The sequence below is a fragment of the Salmo salar genome, chromosome ssa01 (genome assembly GCF_905237065.1).
Source record: "Salmo salar chromosome ssa01, Ssal_v3.1, whole genome shotgun sequence".
Classification (NCBI taxonomy): Eukaryota; Metazoa; Chordata; class Actinopteri; order Salmoniformes; family Salmonidae; genus Salmo; species Salmo salar.
In genome coordinates this window covers 165,659,252-165,686,183 of record NC_059442.1, presented here as the reverse complement: position 1 = coordinate 165,686,183, position 26,932 = coordinate 165,659,252, and the positions used below count along the sequence as shown (strand labels likewise).

At 38.7% G+C, this 26,932-nt stretch overlaps 1 protein-coding gene across 1 annotated transcript in view; it reads left to right on the top strand.

Moving 5' to 3' along the window:
• The window catches only part of chsy3 (chondroitin sulfate synthase 3), a 190,288-nt gene extending 177,604 nt beyond the window's left edge, over window positions 1-12,684 (top strand). The window contains exon 3 of the mRNA XM_014145320.2: window positions 10,202-12,684. Coding sequence (XP_014000795.1) covers window positions 10,202-11,773 — 1,572 coding nt within the window. The 3' untranslated portion in view covers window positions 11,774-12,684. The remainder of the gene's footprint in view (window positions 1-10,201) is intronic.
• The last annotated feature ends 14,248 nt before the right edge of the window (window positions 12,685-26,932 follow it).

Below are 26,932 nucleotides of genomic sequence, written 5' to 3'. Positions count from 1 at the left end.
ACTGCTCCATCCGGAGTAGAGTGGTACTGCTCCATCCGGAGTAGAGTGGTACTGCTCCATCCGGAGTAGAGTGGTGCTGCTCCATCCGGAGTAGAGTGGTGCTGCTCCATCCGGAGTAGAGTGGTGCTGCTCCATCCGGAGTAGAGTGGTGCTGCTCCATCCGGAGTAGAGTGGTGCTGCTCCATCCGGAGTATAGTTAGTCTTATCCATCCGGAGTATAGTTAGTCTTATCCATCCGGAGTAGAGTTAGTCTTATCCATCCGGAGTAGAGTTAGTCTTTTTCATCCGGAGTAGAGTTAGTCTGTTCCATCCGGAGTAGAGTGGTACTGCTCCATCCGGAGTAGAGTGGTACTGCTCCATCCGGAGTAGAGTGGTACTGCTCCATCCGGAGTAGAGTGGTACTGCTCCATCCGGAGTAGAGTGGTACTGCTCCATCCGGAGTAGAGTGGTACTGCTCCATCCGGAGTAGAGTGGTACTTCTCCATGCGGAGTAGAGTGGTACTTCTCCATCTGGAGTAGAGTGGTACTTCTCCATCTGGAGTAGAGTGGTACTTCTCCATCTGGAGTAGAGTGGTACTGCTCCATCTGGAGTAGAGTGGTACTGCTCCATCTGGAGTAGAGTGGTACTGCTCCATCTGGAGTAGAGTGGTACTGCTCCATCTGGAGTAGAGTGGTACTGCTCCATCTGGAGTAGAGTGGTACTGCTCCATCTGGAGTAGAGTGGTACTGCTCCATCTGGAGTAGAGTGGTACTGCTCCATCCGGAGTAGAGTGGTACTGCTCCATCCGGAGTAGAGTGGTACTGCTCCATCCGGAGTAGAGTGGTGCTGTTCCATCTGAAGCCGAGTTAGTCTGGTCCATCTGGAGTAGAGTGGTACTGGTCCATCTGGAGTAGAGTTAGTCTTATCCATCTGGAGTAGAGTTAGTCTTATCCATCTGGAGTAGAGTTAGTCTTATCCATCTGGAGTAGAGTGGTACTGCTCCATCCGGAGTAGAGTGGTGCTGATCCATCTGGAGTATAGTTAGTCTTATCCATCTGGAGTATAGTTAGTCTTATCCATCTGGAGTATAGTTAGTCTTATCCATCTGGAGTATAGTTAGTCTTATCCATCTGGAGTAGAGTTAGTCTTTTTCATCTGGAGTAGAGTTAGTCTTATCCGTCTGGGGTAGAGTTAGTCTTTTTCATCTGGAGTAGAGTTAGTCTTATCCGTCTGGGGTAGAGTTAGTCTTTTTCATCTGGAGTAGAGTCAGTCTGTTCCATCTGGAGTAGAGTGGTACTGCTCCATCCGGAGTAGAGTGGTACTGCTCCATCCGGAGTAGAGTGGTACTGCTCCATCCGGAGTAGAGTGGTACTGCTCCATCCGGAGTAGAGTGGTACTGCTCCATCCGGAGTAGAGTGGTACTTCTCCATCCGGAGTAGAGTGGTACTTCTCCATCTGGAGTAGAGTGGTACTTCTCCATCTGGAGTAGAGTGGTACTTCTCCATCTGGAGTAGAGTGGTACTTCTCCATCTGGAGTAGAGTGGTACTTCTCCATCTGGAGTAGAGTGGTACTTCTCCATCTGGAGTAGAGTGGTACTTCTCCATCTGGAGTAGAGTGGTACTTCTCCATCTGGAGTAGAGTGGTACTTCTCCATCTGGAGTAGAGTGGTACTTCTCCATCTGGAGTAGAGTGGTACTTCTCCATCTGGAGTAGAGTGGTACTTCTCCATCTGGAGTAGAGTGGTACTGCTCCATCTGGAGTAGAGTGGTACTTCTCCATCCGGAGTAGAGTGGTACTGCTCCATCCGGAGTAGAGTGGTACTGCTCCATCCGGAGTAGAGTGGTACTGCTCCATCCGGAGTAGAGTGGTACTGCTCCATCCGAGTAGAGTGGTACTTCTCCATCCGGAGTAGAGTGGTACTGCTCCATCCGGAGTAGAGTGGTACTGCTCCATCCGGAGTAGAGTGGTACTGCTCCATCCGGAGTAGAGTGGTACTGCTCCATCCGGAGTAGAGTGGTGCTGCTCCATCCGGAGTAGAGTGGTGCTGCTCCATCCGGAGTAGAGTGGTGCTGCTCCATCCGGAGTAGAGTGGTGCTGCTCCATCCGGAGTAGAGTGGTGCTGCTCCATCCGGAGTAGAGTGGTGCTGCTCCATCCGGAGTATAGTTAGTCTTATCCATCCGGAGTATAGTTAGTCTTATCCATCCGGAGTAGAGTTAGTCTTATCCATCCGGAGTAGAGTTAGTCTTTTTCATCCGGAGTAGAGTTAGTCTGTTCCATCCGGAGTAGAGTGGTACTGCTCCATCCGGAGTAGAGTGGTACTGCTCCATCCGGAGTAGAGTGGTACTGCTCCATCCGGAGTAGAGTGGTACTGCTCCATCCGGAGTAGAGTGGTACTGCTCCATCCGGAGTAGAGTGGTACTGCTCCATCCGGAGTAGAGTGGTACTTCTCCATGCGGAGTAGAGTGGTACTTCTCCATCTGGAGTAGAGTGGTACTTCTCCATCTGGAGTAGAGTGGTACTTCTCCATCTGGAGTAGAGTGGTACTGCTCCATCTGGAGTAGAGTGGTACTGCTCCATCTGGAGTAGAGTGGTACTGCTCCATCTGGAGTAGAGTGGTACTGCTCCATCTGGAGTAGAGTGGTACTGCTCCATCTGGAGTAGAGTGGTACTGCTCCATCTGGAGTAGAGTGGTACTGCTCCATCTGGAGTAGAGTGGTACTGCTCCATCCGGAGTAGAGTGGTACTGCTCCATCCGGAGTAGAGTGGTACTGCTCCATCCGGAGTAGAGTGGTGCTGTTCCATCTGAAGCCGAGTTAGTCTGGTCCATCTGGAGTAGAGTGGTACTGGTCCATCTGGAGTAGAGTTAGTCTTATCCATCTGGAGTAGAGTTAGTCTTATCCATCTGGAGTAGAGTTAGTCTTATCCATCTGGAGTAGAGTTAGTCTTATCCATCTGGAGTAGAGTTAGTCTTATCCATCTGGAGTAGAGTTAGTCTTATCCATCTGGAGTAGAGTTAGTCTTATCCATCTGGAGTAGAGTTAGTCTTATCCATCTGGAGTAGAGTTAGTCTTATCCATCTGGAGTAGAGTTAGTCTTATCCATCTGGAGTAGAGTTAGTCTTTTTCATCTGGAGTAGAGTTAGTCTGTTCCATCTGGAGTAGAGTCAGTCTGTTCCATCTGGAGTAGAGTCAGTCTGTTCCATCTGGAGTAGAGTCAGTCTATTCCATCTGAAGTAGAGTGGTACTGTTCCATCTGGAGTAGAGTTAGTCTGTTCCATCTGGAGTAGAGTGGTACAGATCCATCTGGAGTAGAGTTAGTTTGTTCCGTCTGGAGTAGAGAAGTACTGATTCATCAGGAGTAGAGTGCTTCCAGAGTGTTTCCAGCGGCCAGGGCCTAAATGCATGACATGTTTTCCATTTGCTAAATGTTTCTTGTGGGCCCTCACTTCATGTTGCCAAATTGCTTCTCTGTGCAGTTCTTTCATTCGGGAGCTTAAAACCATTAATTTTCAATTTAAGTGCAGTTACGAAAAGGAAGCTCAGTGCCGTAATGATAGGGAACAGAATCAAGCAGTGCTGCTCGAGGTGCTCCACTTCAGGTGACCCAACATTGGTCGATGTGTTTTATTCTCTGGCTTATTAGTTCTCTTTGAATAACAGAGTGAATATCCAGGAAAACAGGCAGGCTTTATTAGTTCTCTTTGACTAACAGAGTGAATATCCAGGAAAACGGTAATATCCGGGTCAAATTGCAAATGGCTACTAGCTATTCCTTTCAGAAGGTGATAATGTAAAAGAAAATAAAACATTTGGGAAGTCAAGCACTATAGTAGAGTCATATCTATGTTAATGAAGACATATACCCTACCTCATAATATATATCTATGTTAATGAAGACATAAACCCTACCTCATAATATATATCTATGTTAATGAAGACACATACCCTACCTCATAATATATATCTATGTTAATGAAGACATATACCCTACCTCATAATATATATCTATGTTAATGAAGACACATACCCTACCTCATAATATATATCTATGTTAATGAAGACATATACCCTACCTCATAATATATATCTATGTTAATGAAGACATATACCCTACCTCATAATATATATCTATGTTAATGAAGACACATACCCTACCTCATAATATATATCTATGTTAATGAAGACATATACCCTACCTCATAATATATATCTATGTTAATGTAGACATATACCCTACCTCATAATATATATCTATGTTAATGAAGACACATACCCTACCTCATAATATATATCTATGTTAATGAAGACACATACCCTACCTCATAATATATATCTATGTTAATGAAGACACATACCCTACCTCATAATATATATCTATGTTAATGAAGACACATACCCTACCTCATAATATATATCTATGTTAATGAAGACACATACCCTACCTCATAATATATATCTATGTTAATGAAGACATATACCCTACCTCATAATATATATCTATGTTAATGAAGACATATACCCTACCTCATAATATATATCTATGTTAATGAAGACATTACCCTACCTCATAATATATATCTATGTTAATGAAGACATATACCCTACCTCATAATATATATCTATGTTAATGAAGACATATACCCTATCTCATAATATATATCTATGTTAATGAAGACATATACCCTACCTCATAATATATATCTATGTTAATGAAGACATATACCCTACCTCATAATATATATCTATGTTAATGAAGACATATACCCTACCTCATAATATATATCTATGTTAATGAAGACACATACCCTACCTCATAATATATATCTATGTTAATGAAGACATATACCCTACCTCATAATATATATCTATGTTAATGTAGACATATACCCTACCTCATAATATATATCTATGTTAATGAAGACACATACCCTACCTCATAATATATATCTATGTTAATGAAGACACATACCCTACCTCATAATATATATCTATGTTAATGAAGACACATACCCTACCTCATAATATATATCTATGTTAATGAAGACACATACCCTACCTCATAATATATATCTATGTTAATGAAGACATATACCCTACCTCATAATATATATCTATGTTAATGAAGACATATACCCTACCTCATAATATATATCTATGTTAATGAAGACATATACCCTACCTCATAATATATATCTATGTTAATGAAGACATATACCCTACCTCATAATATATATCTATGTTAATGAAGACATATACCCTATCTCATAATATATATCTATGTTAATGAAGACATATACCCTACCTCATAATATATATCTATGTTAATGAAGACATATACCCTACCTCATAATATATATCTATGTTAATGAAGACATATACCCTACCTCATAATATATATCTATGTTAATGAAGACACATACCCTACCTCATAATATATATCTATGTTAATGAAGACACATACCCTACCTCATAATATATATCTATGTTAATGAAGACACATACCCTACCTCATAATATATATCTATGTTAATGAAGACACATACCCTACCTCATAATATATATCTATGTTAATGAAGACACATACCCTACCTCATAATATATATCTATGTTAATGAAGACATATACCCTACCTCATAATATATATCTATGTTAATGAAGACACATACCCTACCTCATAATATATATCTATGTTAATGAAGACATATACCCTACCTCATAATATATATCTATGTTAATGAAGACATATACCCTACCTCATAATATATATCTATGTTAATGAAGACACATACCCTACCTCATAATATATATCTATGTTAATGAAGACATATACCCTACCTCATAATATATATCTATGTTAATGAAGACACATACCCTACCTCATAATATATATCTATGTTAATGAAGACACATACCCTACCTCATAATATATATCTATGTTAATGAAGACATATACCCTACCTCATAATATATATCTATGTTAATGAAGACACATACCCTACCTCATAATATATATCTATGTTAATGAAGACACATACCCTACCTCATAATATATATCTATGTTAATGAAGACACATACCCTACCTCATAATATATATCTATGTTAATGAAGACACATACCCTACCTCATAATATATATCTATGTTAATGAAGACACATACCCTACCTCATAATATATATCTATGTTAATGAAGACACATACCCTACCTCATAATATATATCTATGTTAATGAAGACACATACCCTACCTCATAATATATATCTATGTTAATGAAGACACATACCCTACCTCATAATATATATCTATGTTAATGAAGACATATACCCTACCTCATAATATATATCTATGTTAATGAAGACATATACCCTACCTCATAATATATATCTATGTTAATGAAGACATATACCCTACCTCATAATATATATCTATGTTAATGAAGACATATACCCTACCTCATAATATATATCTATGTTAATGAAGACATATACCCTACCTCATAATATATATCTATGTTAATGAAGACATATACCCTACCTCATAATATATATCTATGTTAATGAAGACACATACCCTACCTCATAATATATATCTATGTTAATGAAGACACATACCCTACCTCATAATATATATCTATGTTAATGAAGACACATACCCTACCTCATAATATATATCTATGTTAATGAAGACATATACCCTACCTCATAATATATATCTATGTTAATGAAGACATATACCCTACCTCATAATATATATCTATGTTAATGAAGACACATACCCTACCTCATAATATATATCTATGTTAATGAAGACATATACCCTACCTCATAATATATATCTATGTTAATGAAGACACATACCCTACCTCATAATATATATCTATGTTAATGAAGACATATACCCTACCTCATAATATATATCTATGTTAATGAAGACATATACCCTACCTCATAATATATATCTATGTTAATGAAGACACATACCCTACCTCATAATATATATCTATGTTAATGAAGACACATACCCTACCTCATAATATATATCTATGTTAATGAAGACATATACCCTACCTCATAATATATATCTATGTTAATGAAGACACATACCCTACCTCATAATATATATCTATGTTAATGAAGACACACACCCTACCTCATAATATATATCTATGTTAATGAAGACACATACCCTACCTCATAATATATATCTATGTTAATGAAGACACATACCCTACCTCATAATATATATCTATGTTAATGAAGACACATACCCTACCTCATAATATATATCTATGTTAATGAAGACACATACCCTACCTCATAATATATATCTATGTTAATGAAGACATATACCCTACCTCATAATATATATCTATGTTAATGAAGACATTACCCTACCTCATAATATATATCTATGTTAATGAAGACATATACCCTACCTCATAATATATATCTATGTTAATGAAGACATATACCCTATCTCATAATATATATCTATGTTAATGAAGACATATACCCTACCTCATAATATATATCTATGTTAATGAAGACATATACCCTACCTCATAATATATATCTATGTTAATGAAGACATATACCCTACCTCATAATATATATCTATGTTAATGAAGACACATACCCTACCTCATAATATATATCTATGTTAATGAAGACACATACCCTACCTCATAATATATATCTATGTTAATGAAGACATATACCCTACCTCATAATATATATCTATGTTAATGAAGACACATACCCTACCTCATAATATATATCTATGTTAATGAAGACATATACCCTACCTCATAATATATATCTATGTTAATGAAGACATATACCCTACCTCATAATATATATCTATGTTAATGAAGACACATACCCTACCTCATAATATATATCTATGTTAATGAAGACATATACCCTACCTCATAATATATATCTATGTTAATGAAGACATATACCCTACCTCATAATATATATCTATGTTAATGAAGACATATACCCTACCTCATAATATATATCTATGTTAATGAAGACATATACCCTACCTCATAATATATATCTGTTAATGAAGACACATACCCTACCTCATAATATATATCTATGTTAATGAAGACACATACCCTACCTCATAATATATATCTATGTTAATGAAGACATATACCCTACCTCATAATATATATCTATGTTAATGAAGACACATACCCTACCTCATAATATATATCTATGTTAATGAAGACACATACCCTACCTCATAATATATATCTATGTTAATGAAGACACATACCCTACCTCATAATATATATCTATGTTAATGAAGACACATACCCTACCTTATAATATATATCTATGTTAATGAAGACACATACCCTACCTCATAATATATATCTATGTTAATGAAGACACATACCCTACCTCATAATATATATCTATGTTAATGAAGACATATACCCTACCTTATAATATATATCTATGTTAATGAAGACACATACCCTACCTCATAATATATATCTATGTTAATGAAGACATATACCCTACCTTATAATATATATCTATGTTAATGAAGACATATACCCTACCTTATAATATATATCTATGTTAATGAAGACACATACCCTACCTCATAATATATATCTATGTTAATGAAGACATATACCCTACCTCATAATATATATCTATGTTAATGAAGACACATACCCTACCTCATAATATATATCTATGTTAATGAAGACATATACCCTACCTCATAATATATATCTATGTTAATGAAGACACATACCCTATCTCATAATATCTATCTAAACATTTAGTACAGTGCTTCTTCCAATATGGCTAACAATAGATGCTACACAGCACAGGGAATTGAAAACATCGCTGCACCACTCCAAGCAGTACATATTGGATCCAGTGATAGGGTGCAGCAGATATGTAATTATCAGTGGAGTTTAATTAACAGCTCAATTAGTCTGGTCGATGGGGAGGGCAAAGGGTAATAATGGCTCACAGCGGAGCCTCTGTCGGCAAACACTGAATTAGCAAGCGGTGTCCTTGTATACATCAGCTATGATTAAAGAACATTGCAGTATAACATGGGCTACATGTCTTACTGCAGTTATTGACTGGAATGTAAAAGATAAAGCATATGGGTAGAAATAAGCTGGTTAGTGTTAAGAGGATCAACATACTGTCCCATCACAACATGTTGTGTAATAGCCTGTAACATATACATTTTGAATGGATGTGTGGACATTTCAATGTCATATTCTCTGGACATTATGTACATCCAAGTCTGTTTATTTTACCTCAAGTTGGGGTAAAAGGGAACCAAGTGTTGAACCAGTCAACATCCGTTCTTCTTTAATATGGATTTTGATTAAGCAGTGTCTTGTATAGGTTTCGGAAATGACGAATGTTCATGTTATTTTAGGTCTCCTATCTATCACTTTTTGTGAAGTTGAGTAGGACCGTATTATGTAGTAAACTTTTGTGCTGCCGAGTCATTTGACACGTCAAATAGCTCAATGTATAAATTGGGCTAAGGAGATTGGAAGTGATTACGGGTTCATGATACTGCTCGTCTCTCTTCTCTTTATCTGGCTATAATCTGTCATGGTCCTTCAATACATTTCTACTAACGATTAACTCTGTGTATGCTTTCAAACAATCCCAGTGTTATTCCGTTTAATTAAAATGATTAAGACAAGGGATAAATATCTTAGCGGAGTAATTGGTTTCTCTAAACCAAAATGATCTCCCTATCTTCCCGGCAATTACCATAAAAACGCACAAATAACTGGGCATTTTCTAGAACCTTTTATCACAACGCATCAAAAGGGTAATTGACTGCTTCTTGTAATGAACACTTGTGCTCCATTCCGTCTTTAAGTCATGCTAGTTTTATTGGGAACCTCTCCTGAGCTCGCCTAGTTGGGAAGCTCTACTGAAAGGCTATTATGACCTAGACAATGTGCTGGTTATCAGTATACCAGTTATTAAGCTTTTACAATCCTTACATTAAGCTATGCTTCAAACGAGTATTCAAAGTAGTACACACATTGAGATCCATTAAATTATCCAAACATCACCTGCTTTGTTCCAGGGAATCTGCCTTTAAATAGATCAGAGGATGAGAGTGTGTTTTCCTATTGTATCCATAGACATCACACTAAACATTCCATTATCGACTGTGCTGACCATGGTGTATTTTGCTCTTTCCACAGATGCAGCAGCTCTTCTACGAGAATTACGAGCACAACAAGAAGGGCTTCATCCAGGAGCTCCACAGCAGCAAGATCCACAATGCCATCACACTCCATCCCAACAAGAGGCCTGCCTACCAGTACCGGCTACACGGCTACATGCTAAGCCGCGACATCTCCCGGCTACGCTACCGCACCATCCTCCTGCACCGCGAGGGCCTGGCCATGAGCCGGCTCAGCAATACAGAGGTGCAGTGGGAGGATCAACAGCTGGGAGCACCACCTTCCTACACGCGCTACCAGCCCGCTGAAAGAGGGGACGTCATCGAGTGGGACTTCCTCACTGGCCGACATCTATACTCAACGGGGGAGAACCAGATGCCCCGGCAGGGCCTCGGGAGCCTACTTCGGGCTGCCCTGGAAGACACGGTGCTTCAGGTAATGGAGATGATCAATGAGAACTCCAAAGCCCGTGGGCGTGTTATCGACTTCAAGGAGATCAAGTATGGCTACCGCAGAGTGGACCCCATGCACGGGGCTGAGTACATTCTGGACCTACTACTTCTGTACAAGAAACACAAAGGGCGCAAAGTGACAGTACCTGTTAGGAGGCATGCGTACCTGCAGCAGTCCTTCAGTAGGCCTTTCTTCAGTGAGTCTGAGGAATTGGATGTTGTTAAGCTGGTGGAGGCCATCAACACTGAGTCGCAGTCGTTCTCTTTCCTCTCCAACTCCCTCAAGATATTCTCGCCTTTCCAGTTCTCTGAGTCGACCAGGGAGATGCGCGAACGCAGCCAGAGAAAGGTCAACATCCTGGTCCCGCTGACAGGCAGGTACGACATCTTTCTCCGCTTCATGGAGAACTTTGAGAAGATCTGCCTGATCCCCAAACAGAACGTCAAGCTGGCCATTATATTGGTGGACAACGACAGCAACCAGGACAGGGAGAAGCACTTGGACTTGATCAAGGAGTACAGCAACAAGTATCCCAAAGCAGACCTGTCTGTCATCCCCATGACGGGTGACTTCTCCCGGGGGCTGGCTCTGGAGCTGGGCTCCTCGCAACTTGACAATGACACACTGCTGTTCTTCTGTGACGTGGACCTAGTCTTTAACGGGGACGCCCTGCAGCGGTGCAGGCACAACACCATCCAAAGGAGACAGGCTTACTATCCCGTTGTCTTTAGTCAGTATGATCCTAAAATTGTCTACGCCGGCAACACCCCTGACGATAGCAGCTTTGTGTTCACCAAGAAAAGTGGCTTCTGGAGGGATTACGGCTTTGGAATCACCTGCATATTTAAAAGTGACTTGCAAAAAGCCGGCGGTTTTGATACGTCGATCCAAGGCTGGGGGTTGGAAGATGTAGACCTGTTCACAAAAGTGATTAACTCCGGTTTAAATGTGTTCCGCAGCCAGGAACCAGGAATCGTCCACATTTATCACCCTGTTCAGTGCGACACGAGCCTTGAGCCCAAGCAGTACAAAATGTGCCTAGGGTCTAAGGCAAGTACTTATGCATCTTCCATGCAGTTAGCCGAGCTGTGGCTGGAGAAACACTTAGGGGTAGGCTACAACAGAACTTCCACCTGACATTCCTGCTCTCCGTGGCTCCTCAATGGAGGATACCTCAGTTCTGCATGAGTGCAGACAGCAATGGACTGTGCGTACTTCTATGTGAGAGAGAAAAAGAGAACAAACTGCAGAGAGAGAGAGAGAGAGTTCAAGGGTACGCTCAATTATCTTTGGTGCAATTTGTTGTGTTCCTCTGGTGATTTGTTTCGTCAATTCTCTACAGCGTCTTCCAAAGGACATTGTAATGCCTTTACTCACGGCTTGTTGGGAACTCTGATGTGGTTTGTTTTGTTCCTATTTCCGTTGTTATCATGCGATTCACATGTATGCCTCAGGACCACATCTTTTCATCACCTGGCCATCTCCAATGAATGTGTTCTTTCTTAGCAGCCTTCCGTTGGGTTAGTTACACAGAGCGCCCCTCGCCTACTGTGAAAAGGACACTGACAACATCACCAGAGAACAAAAAGCAGTAATAATGTTGATGATAATAATACTGAAACAATGACAATAATGCTAATAATAAATGTACTGAAAGTACCACAAATGTGCTTTAAAGCTCCCAGATGGGAAACAGACTGTAAACTAGAGTTTTCTAATTCATACAAAGAACCGAAAGTACTTCATCCGCAGTATTTTTTAAAGAAGCGTGTGAATAATTTTGATGATTGTATCTTTATTTTCTAGTCAAAATATTTACATGGATTTCAGGTACTGGATACCGTCCAACATTCGCTGTGTTCTTAATCTCATTGCAAAGGCCCACATTCTGTCATTCTGTCTGATATGTGACCATGCTTCAATGAACAAAAAGGCATCTTGTCGCCATTACTTTAGCTTTGTGGCTTAGAAGTCGTTCAGTTTGCTGGCAAGAACAACTAAGGTATATTAAAATGGGTTATTTATAATAAAACAAATGTTGAAATGCATCCTTTTCATATCTGTGTTTATTCTAACTTATAACACTGCATTTAAATCAAAAATTGATTTAATAAGTGTGTATATACATCAAATATGCGTACAAATTATTATATGAATAACATGCAAATTACAGATACAGTATAGTGAAATATAAATATCAAATTGCAGTACTCATCACAAATTCAGCTGTGTATATTTTACCAAAAAATGATATTTTAGTATTTATTGTGTTCATTAGTCCACTGTTGATACAGTCCCAATGGATTGTGCATTTCAGCAGATACATTTGAATGATAGAGCACTTTCAGTAAAAATCTTAAGCGTGATGAAAATGTGATTTCAATCATTATGATGCAATTTGTATTACCATAACACTTTTGGATTTGAATTGAAAATGCTCTATCTTGAAAACTTTTTGGGACCATATATCATCAGTAGACTAATGAACAAAATACTGAACAATGTTTTTTTTTAATAAAATATCCTGTACCACTATTTTATTCATTAATTCCAATAATAACTTGTTTGAAAGTAAACAGACCTCAAACACTGCCTTCAAACAGCTCAAATAGCTTCCCTAATTTATTAATCATGTGCAGTCCTCATCCATCGACGTTATTGATCATTTACTTGTCTATTCCATGCACACCACAAATCAACAACAATCTAACAGTTCCTTTCCTGTATCAATTTTCAACATGGATTTCATATCATCTCCAGTTATACAATTATATGGAGGAGGAAAAGTTATAAGTAATGGCTCAGATGACTGTTAGCCACTGGGCACAAACTGGTTGAATAAACGCTGTTTCAATGTATTTTGTCAACGTATTGTGACGTAGAATCTACGTGGAAAATACATTGGATTTGAATGGATTATGTCATCATGATGACCAATGTTCAACATAAACAAACCTTGTATAAAATAAGTTGGATTTTTACCTTTGAAACAATGTCAGATCTTTAACTATATACACTACCAGAAAAAAACTAGAAGCTGGGCAGCACCTCCTACTGGAGAACTGATCTATCTACAGCTATCCCTTTGGTCTCCCATCTAGGGTTTTAATCAAACCCAGCCCTGCTTGGCTATGATATTAGTCACTGACAATTACCAATGTGCTATCGTAAGAATGATTGTTAAGAAAAGGATTCACTGTTGCTATCGAAGTCATTCCAAAAGGTAAGTTAAACAGAGCAAATACAATTTAACCATATTTTACAAATCATATATCATCAATATTTAGGCCTATATAGCATTTGGAAAGTCATCAACAGCTATTGTTTCAATTCAACCCAGGGTTCAACTAAAAATAGACAATACATATATGGCCAAGGGTTTCAAGCTTTGGTAGATTTAAAATGTAATCTTCAAGTTAATAATGAATATGTTGCATTCACGTCTCCATCTCAGACCAAAAATTATTTAAAGTGCATTTAAAGTTGGATTTTATTTAGTCCTATTCTTTTACTTGGAGTTTTGGTTGAGATGGAGCCGTGAATCCAATATATAAATTATTAATTTGTAGACAGACTCGATATTGAATTGTGTTTGATTGTCAACGCAACCGAATATCAACATTTGAGGTTGATATACAGTAGCAGTCAAAAGTTTGGACACCTACTAATTCAAGGGTTTTTCTTTATTTGTACTATTTTCTACATTGTAGAATAATAGTGAAGACGTCACAACTACCATTTATCATTATTCTAAATAACAAGTAGCATTATCTTTCTCCTTCTTTGTCCAACTTCCTTTTTCTGAAAATGCACATAGCCAAAGGTAGTTATTTAAATGATATTGATATTCTCCTCCAAATTTATAAATAACTAAAGGCTTTAAGTCCATCCCAGAAACCAAGAATTAGGTGAGTTTCAGCAGTTACACTACATACACTAGCTCTAGTATCAAGGTATCCATGCTGTTCCCAGGGCTGGCCTGTATAAAGGGTTAGTTGGCCTGTATAAAGGGTTAGTTGGCCTGTATAAATGGTTAGTTGGCCTGTATAAAGGGTTAGTTGGCCTGTATAAAGGGTTAGTTGGCCTGTATAAAGGGTTAGTTGGCCTGTATAAAGGGTTAGTTGGCCTGTATAAAGGGTTAGTTGACCTGTATAAAGGGTTAGTTGGCCTGTATAAAGGGTTAGTTGACCTGTATAAAGGGTTAGTTGACCTGTATAAAGGGTTAGTTGGCCTGTATAAAGGGTTAGTTGGCCTGTATAAAGGGTTAGGGTTAGTTGACCTGTATAAAGGGTTAGTTGGCCTGTATAAAGGGTTAGTTGGCCTGTATAAAGGGTTAGTTGGCCTGTATAAAGGCTTAGTTGGCCTGTATAAAGGCTTAGTTGACCTGTATAAAGGGTTAGTTGGCCTGTATAAAGGGTTAGTTGGCCTGTATAAAGGGTTAGTTGGCCTGTATAAAGGGTTAGTTGGCCTGTATAAAGGGTTAGTTGACCTGTATAAAGGGTTAGTTGGCCTGTATAAAGGGTTAGTTGACCTGTATAAAGGGTTAGGGTTAGTTGACCTGTATAAAGGGTTAGGGTTAGTTGGCCTGTATAAAGGGTTAGTTGGCCTGTATAAAGGGTTAGGGTTAGTTGACCTGTATAAAGGGTTAGGGTTAGTTGGCCTGTATAAAGGGTTAGTTGGCCTGTATAAAGGGTTAGGGTTAGTTGACCTGTATAAAGGGTTAGTTGGCCTGTATAAAGGGTTAGTTGGCCTGTATAAAGGGTTAGTTGGCCTGTATAAAGGGTTAGGGTTAGTTGGCCTGTATAAAGGGTTAGTTGGCCTGTATAAAGGGTTAGTTGGCCTGTATAAAGGGTTAGTTGGCCTGTATAAAGGGTTAGTTGGCCTGTATAAAGGGTTAGTTGGCCTGTATAAAGGGTTAGTTGGCCTGTATAAAGGGTTAGTTGACCTGTATAAAGGGTTAGTTGGCCTGTATAAAGGGTTAGTTGACCTGTATAAATGGTTAGTTGGCCTGTATAAATGGTTAGTTGGCCTGTATAAAGGGTTAGTTGGCCTGTATAAAGGGTTAGTTGGCCTGTATAAAGGGTTAGTTGGCCTGTATAAAGGGTTAGTTGGCCTGTATAAAGGGTTAGTTGGCCTGTATAAAGGGTTAGTTGGCCTGTATAAAGGGTTAGGGTTAGTTGGCCTGTATAAAGGGTTAGGGTTAGTTGGCCTGTATAAAGGGTTAGTTGGCCTGTATAAAGGGTTAGTTGACCTGTATAAAGGGTTAGTTGGCCTGTATAAAGGGTTAGTTGGCCTGTATAAAGGGTTAGTTGACCTGTATAAAGGGTTAGTTGCCCTGTATAAAGGGTTAGTTGACCTGTATAAAGGGTTAGTTGGCCTGTATAAAGGGTTAGTTGCCCTGTATAAAGGGTTAGTTGGCCTGTGTAAAGGGTTAGTTGGCCTGTATAAAGGGTTAGTTGGCCTGTATAAAGGGTTAGGGTTAGTTGGCCTGTATAAAGGGTTAGTTGGCCTGTATAAAGGGTTAGTTGGCCTGTATAAAGGGTTAGTTGGCCTGTATAAAGGGTTAGTTGGCCTGTATAAAGGGTTAGTTGACCTGTATAAAGGGTTAGTTGGCCTGTATAAAGGGTTAGTTGACCTGTATAAAGGGTTAGTTGACCTCTATAAAGGTCTCATTTTAAATGCAGCTTACATCTGTCACTATACTGTTCCACCTCCACATCATGTTGTGTTACAGTCCTATAGACTAAAACAAGTATTTTTACAACAGCGTATGTCATACATTGTTTTATAATGTTGTAAACAGGATATATAAGAGAATCTATGCTGACAGCTTTTCAAAGGTAGTGCTCCCTCTAGGGGTACTAGATGGAGCATTACAATCAAGGGCTGGGGTTAGCCAGCGTCTGTGGGCATTGAGATATCTACAGACCATTATCAAGAGTTATGATCTCACATTATACACATTTGCATTGCATGCACAAGCATTTCGCTACACTCTTATTAACATCTGCTAAACATGTGTGTGTGTGTGACCAATAAAATGTTATATGATTTGCCTAAACATGGATGGACCAATCAGGGCTTAGAATGACCTTCGACGTAGATATACTTTCCCTAAGAAGTTCCAGAACCAATCAAACATTAGGATGAAGACGTACGGTAAGATAAACCACTACCACCATGCTAGTTTTATAATAGTGTTATCTGATGTTTCCTGTGAGCTTTCCTCAGCATTATACACCTGAAACCCCACCTCTTTAAGGAATACCTGGGATAGGATAAAGTAATCCTTCTAACCCCCCCTTAAAAGTAATCCTTCTAACCCCCCCTTAAAAGATTTAGATGCACTATTGTAAAGTGGTTGTTCCACTGGATATTATAAGGTGAATGCACCAATTTGTAAGTCGCTCTGGATAAGAGCGTCTGCTAAATGACTTAAATGTAAATGTCAATTATATCCTTGGAGCTTCGCTAGACACTAGATACATCTACACAAACCTGAAATACAACCTATGAGCACTGTGGTAGAGTACAGTAAAGGCTCATAGTAAAGTGCTGATGTAAATTAAATCTTAAAATTGTGGTGGTGTGCAGTGCCTTAGTTGAGTGGATAACACTCCTGGCACCAACACATAGCTCTGTGATTCCCCACCGGAAACTGGGTTTAAATCCCCGCATCTGGCCTTCCTGCTGTCTCCTTCCACTCCTCTGTTTCAAGCTATAATAGAAAAACACATTAAAAAGGGAGTGGTACTCCACTCTGCTTAAAAAATATATATTGAGGTGATTAAAATGAAAGTTGACACGTTATAAAGTAGTATTGGGCTGAATGGGAATTTGTTGGTATGGAGCATACAGTAGGTAGCATTACTTCACAGTACACTACTGTATGTGCCTAGCAGACTATTTGGGTTATCTGAAGTATTCTCAATCTGTTTGGGTTACCTGAAGTATTCTCATAATCTGTTTGGGTTACCTGAAGTACTCTCATAATCTGTTTGGGTTATCTGAAGTACTCTCATAATCTGTTTGGGTTATCTGAAGTACTCTCATAATCTGTTTGGGTTATCTGAAGTACTCTCATAATCTGTTTGGGTTATCTGAAGTACTCTCATCTATTTGGGTTATCTGAAGTACTCTCATAATCTGTTTGGGTTATCTGAAGTACTCTCATAATCTGTTTGGGTTATCTGAAGTACTCTCATAATCTGTTTGGGTTATCTGAAGTACTCTCATCATCTGTTTGGGTTATCTGAAGTACTCTCATAATCTGTTTGGGTTATCTGAAGTACTCTCATAATCTATTTGGGTTCTCTGAAGCGGAAGAAAGTCAAATAAAGTGATGTTATTTTATACGAGGCAGATGTAATTGCATCCTGAAATACATACTGGATCTTTCAGTGGGAGGCCTGTACACATTGCTTCCTCCCAGGCAGTTTGAAGCAGGGAGTTATCAATAAGGCTGGCAAATGAGCCTGTTGACCTTTGTGATAGCATATTGATGGCAGAGCATGTGGATATAGCATTATTCCACATCCCTGGCATAAACAATCACTCCACGTCACTCTTCAGAAAGGTCAATGGCTGTACCTTGGATTCATGTGCCAGGCCAAAAAGTGAAAGAATGCCGAAGGTAGGTACTACTAGGTAGGTACAGAGCACATTTACACATGAGATTTGTCTGTTGTCTTACCCCAAACTACATATACACTCCACGGATGTAATAACTAATGAGCCCTACTGAAAATCACTGAATAGTTCACTCGTCATTGTGTCTATTTTAAACAGGAACAAAAAGGGTGTATTTCCATCAAAGGAAAGCCCAAATAGTTTCAAAAAAGGGCTTCTTTGTGATAGGCGCCTGGGTCCTCTCTCTCGATCGAGAGGCAGGAAGCTGATCAAAGATTAATGAACCGATCATGTGACTGACTTGCTGCCTCCTTACCCCGCTGAGAAACTGACACGGGCAGAGCCTTGCATACTAAACCAGAAGAACAAAGAGAATACTAAAGGACCTGCCATCTCCTCTCCAGCAGAAAGTACTCTCAAGGTCAGACAGAGAGCAGCACTTAGATTTAAGCTGCATGTTAAATCGGGCCATTATACAGACCCTTTACTCTGTAGGCTGTCTTTTACATTTTGACACTTCAGATGTGGAAAAAAGAAAAAAATACCTATTATTCATTATGTTTACAATATGTAATTGAGCTTTATTGATTTGCTATTTTCATACAATTTAATACAAGTTATAGTTATTTCCCTGCGTAAAACGCCTGCATATGTTTTGGATTCACATATGAGAGAAGAGGGCCATATTATGTTGGTTCATTACCACTACAAAACATTTCGCTATTACATTATCATGAATTAGCATTTTGCTATTACATTATCATGAATTAGCATTTCGATAATACATTATCATGAATTTGCATTTCGCTATTACATTAGCATTTCACTATTACATTATCATGAAGTAGCATTTTGCTATTACATTATCATGAATTAGCATTTCACTATTACATTATCATGAATTAGCATTTCGCTATTACATTATTATGAATTAGCATTTCACTGTTACATTATCAAGAATTAGCATTTCGTGCTTGGCCGTTTAGTGTAAGGACACCCACTAGACTAGAAGACATTATACATGTGTGCCTTTAACCTCTATTAATGAGCTTCAACTGGTAACAACTGTTTATTAGCACTAATAGGACTAGTGCAGTGATGATATGTAAGTGATAATCAACAAGGGGTTGCATTGTCTGGAAAATAATGCACAACATGCAGTGGTATGGTACAAACCTTCCTCAGAGAACACATTGTCGGCTTCTGTATCTTACTGTATAGCAATTATCATAAGTACTTAGCAATCCTCCTAACATGTATACCAATTGACATTGATATCTTGGTATGGCCATCATGTGCCGTTATCGTACTGTACATATCATGCATCCATCCACTTACTAAGTTTATGGACCTCTGGACTGTCCCTTACTGATAAAATGTCATTTAAAAAAGTAGGGCTGGGAATTACCAGGGACCTCACGATACGATATTACCACGATACTTAGGTGCTGATACGATATGTATTGCGATTCTACATGAATGTGATTCGATACTGCAATGTTATTGCGATTCGATGTTTCAAAACATATTGCTTGCTCACTATATGTCTGCTGCAGAGAGACAAGAGAGAGGAGCCATGACAAATCATGTAAATAAAAAGTGCTGGAAACATGTTTGCTCCCTATTTTAAAAGAAGATGGAGAACAAGCTATGAAGGAAAAATAGTGCAGGTACAACCGACAAAAATAATATTGCGATATCATCAAAAAGATCCCAAAATGTAACTATAGATTGTTCTCCCATCACTATTAAAATAGATACAGGTGATTATGTAATTAAGAGATGCAATATAAGGAGTTATTGCTGTTGCATAAGCCCCAACAAGGATATTGAGATGAGTGGTTAAGAAATCTATTGCTTAGTAATCTAAAAGCACTGAACTTGAAATGTGTCCAGTCATGGTAAAATAAACTTATTCAAGCTGATCTGTGTAAGCCAATATCGTAGCAACTTAAATAGAATATATTATAATATCTGCCACGTTTGGTGTTTACATCAGACAGCTAGACTCGTGCTGTAGTGTTTGGTGTTTACATCAGACAGCTAGACTCGTGCTGTAGTGGTTGGTGTTTACATCAGACAGCTAGACTCGTGCTGAAGTGTTTGGTGTTTACATCAGACATCTAGACTCGTGCTGTAGTGTTTGGTGTTTACATCAGACAGCTAGACTCGTGCTGTAGTGTTTGGTGTTTACATCAGACATCTAGACTCGTGCTGTAGTGGTTGGTGTTTACATCAGACAGCTAGACTCGTGCTGTAGTGTTTGGTGTTTACATCAGACAGCTAGACTCGTGCTGTAGTGGTTGGTGTTTACATCAGACAGCTAGACTCGTGCTGTAGTGTTTGGTGTTTGAGTTAGGACTTGTCCCAGATGGCACCCTATTCCCTATACACTGTAGTGTACCCTCTTCCCTATATACTGTCCTATATACTGTAGTGTACCCTATTCCCTATATACTGTCCTATATACTGTAGTGTACTGTCAGGGATTTCTTCGTCTTCTGACGATATAACGAAATCATGGTCGGAAAAGGTAGACCAATACGCAGCAGGTATGTGATTGTTCATTTTGAACATTTATTCACTTCAAAACGAATACAAAAACAACAAAACGAACGATTCACTGACAGTCTGCAAGGCACAAGGCTAAACACAGAACAATCACCCACAAAAGCAAACACAAACACACCCTAGTATATGGGACTCTCAATCAAAGGCAGATAGACAACACCTGCCTTCAACTGAGAGTCCCAACCCCAATTAATCAAACATAGACATACACTCACTAGACTCCACATAGAACTACCTAAACATAAACCAAAACCCGGAATTACTAAATCAAACACCCTTTTTACAAAACACACCACCCTGAACCACATAAAACAAATACCCTCTGCCACGTCCTGACCAAACTACAATACTAATTAACCTTTATATTGGCCAGGACGTGACATGTACCCTATTCCCTATATACTGTCCTATATACTGTAGTGTACCCTATTCCCTATATACTGTCCTATATACTGTAGTGTACCCTATTCCCTATATACTGTCCTATATACTGTAGTGTACCCTATTCCCTATATACTGTCCTATATACTGTAGTGTACCCTATTCCCTATATACTATAGTGTACCCTATTCCCTATATACTGTCCTATATACTGTAGTGTACCCTATTCCCTATATACTGCAGTGTACCCTATTCCCTATATACTGTAGTGTACCCTATTCCCTATATACTGTCCTATATACTGTAATATACCCTATTCCCTATATACTGTCCTATATACTGTAGTGTACCCTATTCCCTATATACTGTAGTGTACCCTATTCCCTATATACTGTCCTATATACTGTAGTGTACCCTATTCCCTATATACTGTAGTGTACCCTATTCCCTATATACTGTAGTGTACCCTATTCCCTATATACTGTAGTGTACCCTATTCCCTATATATTGTAGTGTACCCTATTCCCTATATACTGTAGTGTACCCTATTCCCTATATATTGTAGTGTACCCTATTCCCTATATACTGCAGTGTACCCTATTCCCTATATACTGTAGTGTACCCTATTCCCTATATACTGTCCTATATACTGTAATATACCCTATTCCCTATATACTGTCCTATATACTGTAGTGTACCCTATTCCCTATATACTGTAGTGTACCCTATTCCCTATATACTGTCCTATATACTGTAGTGTACCCTATTCCCTATATACTGTAGTGTACCCTATTCCCTATATACTGTAGTGTACCCTATTCCCTATATATTGTAGTGTACCCTATTCCCTATATACTGTAGTGTACCCTATTCCCTATATACTGTAGTGTACCCTATTCCCTATATACTGTAGTGTACCCTATTCCCTATATACTGTAGTGTACCCTATTCCCTATATACTGTAGTGTACCCTATTCCCTATATACTGTAGTGTACCCTATTCCCTATATACTGTAGTGTACCCTATTTCCTGCATACTGTACTGTAGTGTACCCTATTCCCTATATACTGTAGTGAGTCATCCCAAATGGTACCCTATTCCCTACATACTGTTGTGTACCCTATTCCCTATTACTGTAGTGTACCCTATTCCCTGCATACTGCACTGTAGTGTACCCTATTCCCTATATACTGTAGTGTACCCTATTCCATATATACTGTAGTGTACCCTATTCCCTGCATACTGCACTGTAGTGTACCCTATTCCCTATATACTGTAGTGTACCCTATTCCCTATATACTGTAGTGTACTGCACCCTATTCCCTATTTACTGTAGGGTACCCTATTCCCTGCATACTGTACTGTAGAGTACCCTATCCCCTATATACTGTAGTGTATCGTCCCAAATGGCACCCTATTCCCTATATACTGTAGTGTACCCTATTCCCTATTACTGTAGTGTACCCTATTCCCTATATACTGTTGTGAACTACTTTTAACCAGATTCCAGATCTCATATTACTGTATGATTGTTTTATATATATATATATATATATATATGTATTTGTTTAAAAAGGTATTAATGTTACAAATGAATCATTTGTACAGTTCTTTATTAAAAATGTTATTATTTGTCACATTTGACTCTGTAAAACCTAGCAGTGCTACTTTTTTCTCTAGGAGTGAGGATATATCTTATTTTGCAACAAAATGTGATTATTTGTCTGTCTGAAATAAAACCATCAAGTGATAGATTTTAAACAAATACACGTCTGTCATTGAACAACCCCATGCCATGATTAGATAGTGAAAAAAACACTAATTTCTTTAAACAAATTGATCAACGATTCTGAAAATGGAAATCTAGTGTTTTGGAATGAAACTCTTAAAATACAATATAGTAGAAACTTAGAAGAATAGCAATGAGGGAGATTTGTTTTTGTTCACCAGAGCGACCTCAGGTTATTGAAATTGTCACTTCTCTGAGATCATTAATCAAATAAGACAGATCATTTTAAATCTTAAGGCAAGGATTGGGGACCATTTTTTATCTGAATAACATGTTGTCAAGTCAGTGAAGAGTTATGGCTACCTGCCGCACTAGCTGTTTACCAAGTGGCATGCACCCTCCATTTCAATTTGCAGTTACCAAGGCAGGGCTTGGATTGATGGACGTACTCTAGGACCTAGGTCATAGTGTAGTGTAGTGTGTGTGTGTGTGTGTGTGTGTGTGTGTGTGTGTGTGTGTGTGTGTGTGTGTGTGTGTGTGTGTGTGTGTGTGTGTGTGTGTGTGTGTGTGTGTGTGTGTGTGTGTGTGTGTGTGGAGGGATGATCTCAGGGTCTGCATTTCAATAGGATCCCTTTACTCTGGTTAACACATACAATACCATGACTAAAATAGCACTGTAATGTCAAGTAAAGAACACTGATTCATTCGTGCCTGTTAAGGGGAGACGTACAACTCAAGCATTTAACATCTGATTTTCTGTTTACTTAACCGTAATGTGGCCATGTTCATTTTGGGCTTTTGATTGAAGCTTAACTTTCTTCACGGGAAACAGTTGCCTTTAGTAATGTATTAGGAATTACCATAATGTTCCTATAATTGCTACACATTAAAGCACATTATTTCTGTTGCTGTGAGATGACCTGATTGTGTGTACCATTAAACATATTAATACCAATATAGTAAATATAACCACATCTCCACAGCAACACAGGAAGGAAACCAGAGAGCATTGAAATAATCAACCCAACAAGATGACAGAAGACCATATGCACTAAGCTTGACCCTCTTCACCATCTTGCTGTCCTTAGTTCTGCCAGCTTGACCCTCTTCACCATCTTGCTGTCCTTAGTTCTGCCAGCTTGACCCTCTTCACCATCTTGCTGTCCTTAGTTCTGCCAGCTTGACCCTCTTCACCATCTTGCTGTCCTTAGTTCTGCCAGCTTGACCCTCTTCACCATCTTGCTGTCCTCAGTTCTGCCAGCTTGACCCTCTTCACCATCTTGCTGTCCTCAGTTCTGCCAGCTTGAACCTCTTCACCATCTTGCTGTCCTTAGTTCTGTCAGCCTGAAGCTTGAGTCATCTTCCTGTCCTCAGTTCTGTCAGCCTCAACTGTTACAATCTGTCATATTTACGGATGCTCTATGGTCATTTTAAATGTATACACCCATTGATTCTTGAAATGCTTTATGTATGCAAAGTCTCATTCCATGTCTCAATTTTATACTTTAAAACATAGTGAAAAGCATCATGTTGATATCATATAGATCATGTCCAGAGGGGTTTGTGTATGACTGGCGTGCCCCTGTGGGTACTCTCCATGAGGACGATTGTGTCAAGGGAAAGAGAGGGACGTTAGGAAAATAAGTCTTTATTTCAGAGGTTGTATCAGTCTTCTAGCTCATAATTACTGCATAAGTAATATCATATCCGACACAAAGTTCACATCCCACAACTGTAGGTTGAGACAATGGTAAACAAATGGAGGATAGATGATTTACACACAGCCACTCAGCTCATCAGAGTGTTGCAGGAGCGATTGAGCGGGTGCCGAGAGGTCAGTGCCAGAGGTGGCAGATGAAAGCAGCGGCAGCTGGCCTTGACCGAGGAGGAAAACAGACAACAGCCGAGGGACCAGTTGGAAACTGAGATGAAGGACCTGCCATTGGGAACTAGTGTGGGAAGCTGCCTGGAGAGGCTGGATGGGACTGAAAAACATATCAGGGAATGTTGTTAATGAAGGGTCCGTGGAGATTAATCAGCCATAGGCTGCATCTGAAATGGTAGCCTTTTCCTTTTCCAGACACATGCATATACACACAATAACATACACTACCGTTCAAAGTGTGGGGTCACTTAGAAATGTCCTTGTTTTTGAAAGAAAAGCAAACATTTTTGTCCATTAAAATAACATCAAATTGATCAGAAATACAGTGTGGACATTGTTAATGTTCTAAATGACTATTGTAGCTGGAAATGGCAGATTTTTAATGTAATATCTATGTAGCCGTACTCAGGCCCATTATCCACAACCATCACTCCTGTGTTCCAATAGAAAGAGGAGTGGGAAGCCCCAGTGCACAACTGACCAAGAGGACAAGTACATTAGAGTGTCTGGTTTGAGAAACAGACGCCTCACAAGTCCTCAACTGGCAGCTTCATTAAATATTACCCACAAAACACCAGTTTGCGCTGTTCTGTGATGGGAGTAGTACACAGCGTTGTACGAGATCTCCAGTTTCTTGGCAATTTCTCGCATGGAATAGCCTTCATTTCTCCGAACAAGAATAGACTGCCGAGTTTCAGAAGAAAGGTCTTTGTTTCTGGCCATTTTGAGCCTGTAATCAAACCCACAAATGCTGATGCTCCAGATACTCAACTAGTCTAAAGAAGGACAGTTTTATTGCTTCTTTAATCAGATGGATTAGCTAACACAACGTGCCATTGGAACACAGGAGTGATGGTTGCTGATAATGGGCCTCTGTACGCCTATGTAGATATTCCATGTTTCCAGCTACAATAGTCATTTACAACATTAACAATGTCTACACTGAATTTCTGATCAATCTGATTTTATTTTAATGGCCAAAAAATGTGCTTTACTTTCTAAAACAAGTGACCCCAAACAAGTGACCCCAAACAGTATACACACGTATACACATGGATTTTGTGTTGTAGATTTGTGGTAGTAGAGTAGTGGCCTGAGGGCACACACTTAATGTGTTGTGAAATCTGTTGTGAATGTATTGTAATGTTTTTACAATTTTTATAACCCCGGGAAGAGTAGGAACAATTGGGGATCCATAATACATACAATTCAGTACAATACAATACAATACATATGGGTCCTGGTCGAAAGTAGTGCACTATGTAGGGTATAGAGTGCCATTTTGGACGATGACGTATAATATTATTGACACAATCTGTACTAGTAGTACCCCGGTAGCTATGTCCTAATTTAGGATGCGCATAATTACGACTTTGACATAATTAATGCGTTGATGTCAATGGAAGATTTGTGTTTCAGGACTAAATAAATTCCATTATGTAATTGCTAATAGAAGTCAATGATCTATCTTATGTACGTGCTGGTATTTCAGATATGTTTCATCTGGTGGATTCTGGATAATATGTTTCAGTGAGACAGCTTTCATGTTAGTTTTTAGTTTTTGGTTTGTTTGTTCCCTCTTGCTTCCTCTCTTTTGACTTATCGCAGTTACAGTATACTGTAGTTTTATTTTGGACATTTATTTTACTTTATTGCTGCATCTCTTTCATCTCTTTGGTTTTCCAATAGTGCTATAAAAACCATATGTTTTATCTTTAATCCCTGATATTAGTTTCAGATATGAATATCATCTTTGCTATTCATTACAATATTAAAATATAGTGGCGTAATTTAAATATCCAGGAAATCTTCATGAATCTCAGGAAGTCAAACAGTCAACCTGCCACACTGCCACACTCTTGTAATGAATTTCACTCCCCCAGACATGACCCATATAGTTTGTCAGTAACTTTCCAATAGAAAGACGAACTACAGGTAAGTAGTCCTTTCCTGCACTCAATGACTAAAAGCGCCCTCCTTGGCATCATCAGTGGAATGTTAATTTAATAAAGATTTTCTTTTTTTAACAATGAAAATCTGATGTTTCTATGTTAAACAGTTTTGTGATATTTAAGTCTTCTGTGATGTATACAAAGTGTA